Raw genomic sequence first — 3,130 nt, 5'->3', positions numbered from 1 at the left:
CTCAAGTGAAATGGATGAATGGATGGATCGACCAGGGCCAGAGGGGGGTACATAATGGCTGCTGTGAGGCCTGGGGACAGCTGCCCCTTGCTGGGTCACTTCAATTTACTTTCAAGTAATTAAAAAACTATTTTAAAATATATTTTTATTGATTTCAGAGAAGAAGGGAGAGGGAGAGGGAGAGGGAGATAGAAACATCAATGATAAGAGAGAATCATTGATCAGCTGCCTCCTGCATGCCCCACACTGAGGATTAAGCCCCCAACCCAGGCATACACCCTTGACCGCTATTGAATGGTGACCTCCTGGTTAATAGGTCAACACTCACCCACCGAGCCATGCCTGCCGGGCCAGTTAGTACTTTGACCCCATTTTACGATGAGGAAATGGAGGATCAGAGGCATTCAATAACACTGCTAGTAAGTAGCAGAGTTCAAATTTGGATGCCAGCTCCAAAGCCCACGACTCTGAATTTGCTCATCCATGAATAGTAAACAGCAGCCTCGCCCTAGCCGGTTTGGCTCAGTGGATAGAGCATCGGCCTGCAGACTGAAGGGTCCCAGGTTTGATTCCCGTTAAGGGCACATGCCCGGGTTGCAAGATCGATCCTCAGTAGGGGGCGTGCAGGAGGCAGCCAATCAATGATTCTCTCTCATCATTGGCGTTTCTCTCTCTCTCTTCCCCCTCCTCCCTTCCTCTCTGAAATTAATAAAAATATTTTTTAAGAAGACAACTCCCCCCAAACCAGCAACTTCTCTCAGTTGGTGGTCCTCTTGCAAGGACTTCAGAGGAAGGAGACAAAGGGAAGTGTAAAGTGGAGGCATATTTTGACCTGAGATGTAGTAACCTATTTTCTTCTCTCTGCTATGTTGGGCAGAAAACCAGAGAGGTGTATGGAAAGGAACCGTGGGAATGTGAGGAAGAGGAGCTGGCTGAGATCCTAGTGAGCACTGGCCCTGACCTAACAAGCACAGGTGTCCTCTGAGCGTGCAGGGGTGGGGGGTTAAGAGGATGATGGGGGAGGGGGGAGGGGGGAGGAGGTTTGCAAAGAGTGACCCTTGTGGCTCTGCTCTGATCCTCTCAGCAGACCCGGGACCAGGACAGGCCTCGGGGGAGACAGGGAAAGACACAGGAACACTTCATTTGTCTCAGTCACTTGACTCCATTCCTTCTACAGCAAGAAGAGCTGCCAGATGCAGAGAAATATGAAATTAATAAATTCCACTTCAGTGACCTGCCCCTGACGGAACTGGAGCTGGTGAAATGTGGGATACAGATGTATTATGAGCTCAAAGTGGTAGATAAATTTCATATTCCACAGGAGGTAAAGTCAAATCTCTTTGATTTCCCTTTTTCTTGCTTCCTTGCTTTGAAAACTCAATCTGGAAATTTAAACTTAATCCATACTTAAAAAGAGTATACCTTTGGCTTTTTGGATTTAAAGTATTAGCCATGTTGCACAGATGAGTCATTTATCAAAAAATGAAACACACAGTTCCTCTGCATTTGGGGTGCATTGGCTTCTTGAGGTGGGTTCTCAGGCACTGAGTTCCAAAGGCTATGAGTCCATGGGATGCAAAAAAACAACAACAGGGTCCTATAGTCAAATGAGAGTGGGCAACATCGGTTAAGTCCATTTAAGAAGGACTTTTCCCCTGCAGAATTCCTTATTGTAAAACGAGGGGTATGGAGATGGACAGAGAAGGTGGAGGTGGGAGGGAATTGTGTGAGAATTTTCCAGATTTGTTGTATTCAAAGTGTTACCCCAAGCCACATCAGCACAGCCTGAGAATGTATCAGAAATGCAATCTCTCTCTCCCAGCTCTAGCGAATCAGAACGTGTGTTTTAACAGTCTCTCTGGGTGATTCTAATAGGTTTGAAAGCCACTGATTTAAAGTCACCTTTTGTTTTCCTTCCCTGCAAATTCATGTTAATTTCTCCCTGGACAGTAGCAATCTGGGGCACAGTTTGGGCATCACTGATGAAACTCAATTGGTGGAAATAAAAGGAGTGACTTCTATCCCCCTGATTTCATAACGTCCATTCCCACAGTGCTTAGCAGTTGCAAAGAGTTCGCACAGCATTATCCATCAATGACTAGTTCCCACCTCCTGGTGCAGCAGGCAGGGCACCTGGGGGGGTCCTTGCTGCCTGGCTGATGTGCGTGTTTTGCAGGCACTGGTGCGGTTCATGTACTCCCTGAGCAAGGGCTACCGCAGGATCACCTACCACAACTGGCGGCACGGCTTCAACGTGGGGCAGACCATGTTCTCCTTGCTGGTGGTACGGCGACGACCAACCTGGTGCAGCTCCACACAGCAGCAGCAGCAGCGTTGTTGTCCATCTCTATTTATTGCTTTTTGAGATTATGGAAAAGAGCACATGCTCAGCATAAATGAATTCCAAGATTATAACTGGATTGAAGTCCAGTTATTTGGAGATAATCCTGGCATAGCACCATCCACATTTTCTACTAGAAGCTTCAAAACTTATTTGTACGCATGGGCACACATGCACACACATGCACCTTATCTTATCTAATAATAGACAAACATGGTAATTGACCATACCTTCGCTACGCCTCCCATTGGCTAATCAGCACGATATGCAAATTAACCACCAACAAATATGGCGGCTAATTTGCATACTGCAGGCAGGGCGGGACAGCGCCATCCCGCCTGCCCTGCGACCCAGGGCAGCGGGCATCTGTGTGCAACCCGACCCGGGGCGGCCGGGCAGGGCTGTAGCAATCTGCCGGCCTGCCCAGCCGCTGTCCGGGCGTCCCATGTGTGACCCGCCCGGGATGTCCTGTGTGCTACCCAACCTGGGGTGGCACCCCAACCCCCGATCAGCCCTGTCATGTGTGCGACCTAGGGAGGCGGGGAAGGCACTGAGTAATTGGGCCTACCATCTGCCACCGGTAGGCAAGGAGTTGTATGGGATATGAAAATGTTCTAGATGGATCGTAGTGATGATTGCACAACATTGTGAATGTACTTAATGCCACTAAATAGAGTGCCTAAAAATGATTAAAATATTCTGTTACGTATATTTTACCATAATAAAAAATATATAAAGAGTGTGATTGGTATATTTATCTATTTTCAAATAAAAAAGAATATTATAGAA

The 3,130-nt window shown here is 47.3% G+C and overlaps 1 protein-coding gene across 2 annotated transcripts in view; it reads left to right on the top strand.

Moving 5' to 3' along the window:
- The window catches only part of PDE6A (phosphodiesterase 6A), a 47,071-nt gene that overhangs the window by 24,623 nt on the left and 19,318 nt on the right, over positions 1-3,130 (top strand). For both annotated transcript variants that reach the window (XM_015565609.1, XM_015565608.1), the window contains exons 11-13: positions 878-943; positions 1,178-1,324; positions 2,177-2,284. In XM_015565609.1, the coding sequence (XP_015421095.1) occupies positions 878-943; positions 1,178-1,324; positions 2,177-2,284 (321 nt within the window). The remainder of the gene's footprint in view (positions 1-877; positions 944-1,177; positions 1,325-2,176; positions 2,285-3,130) is intronic.

The sequence above is a fragment of the Myotis davidii genome, unplaced genomic scaffold (assembly GCF_000327345.1).
Source record: "Myotis davidii unplaced genomic scaffold, ASM32734v1 scaffold18, whole genome shotgun sequence".
NCBI classification, from domain to species: Eukaryota; Metazoa; Chordata; class Mammalia; order Chiroptera; family Vespertilionidae; genus Myotis; species Myotis davidii.
This window is presented reverse-complemented; position numbering and strand designations above follow the sequence as displayed.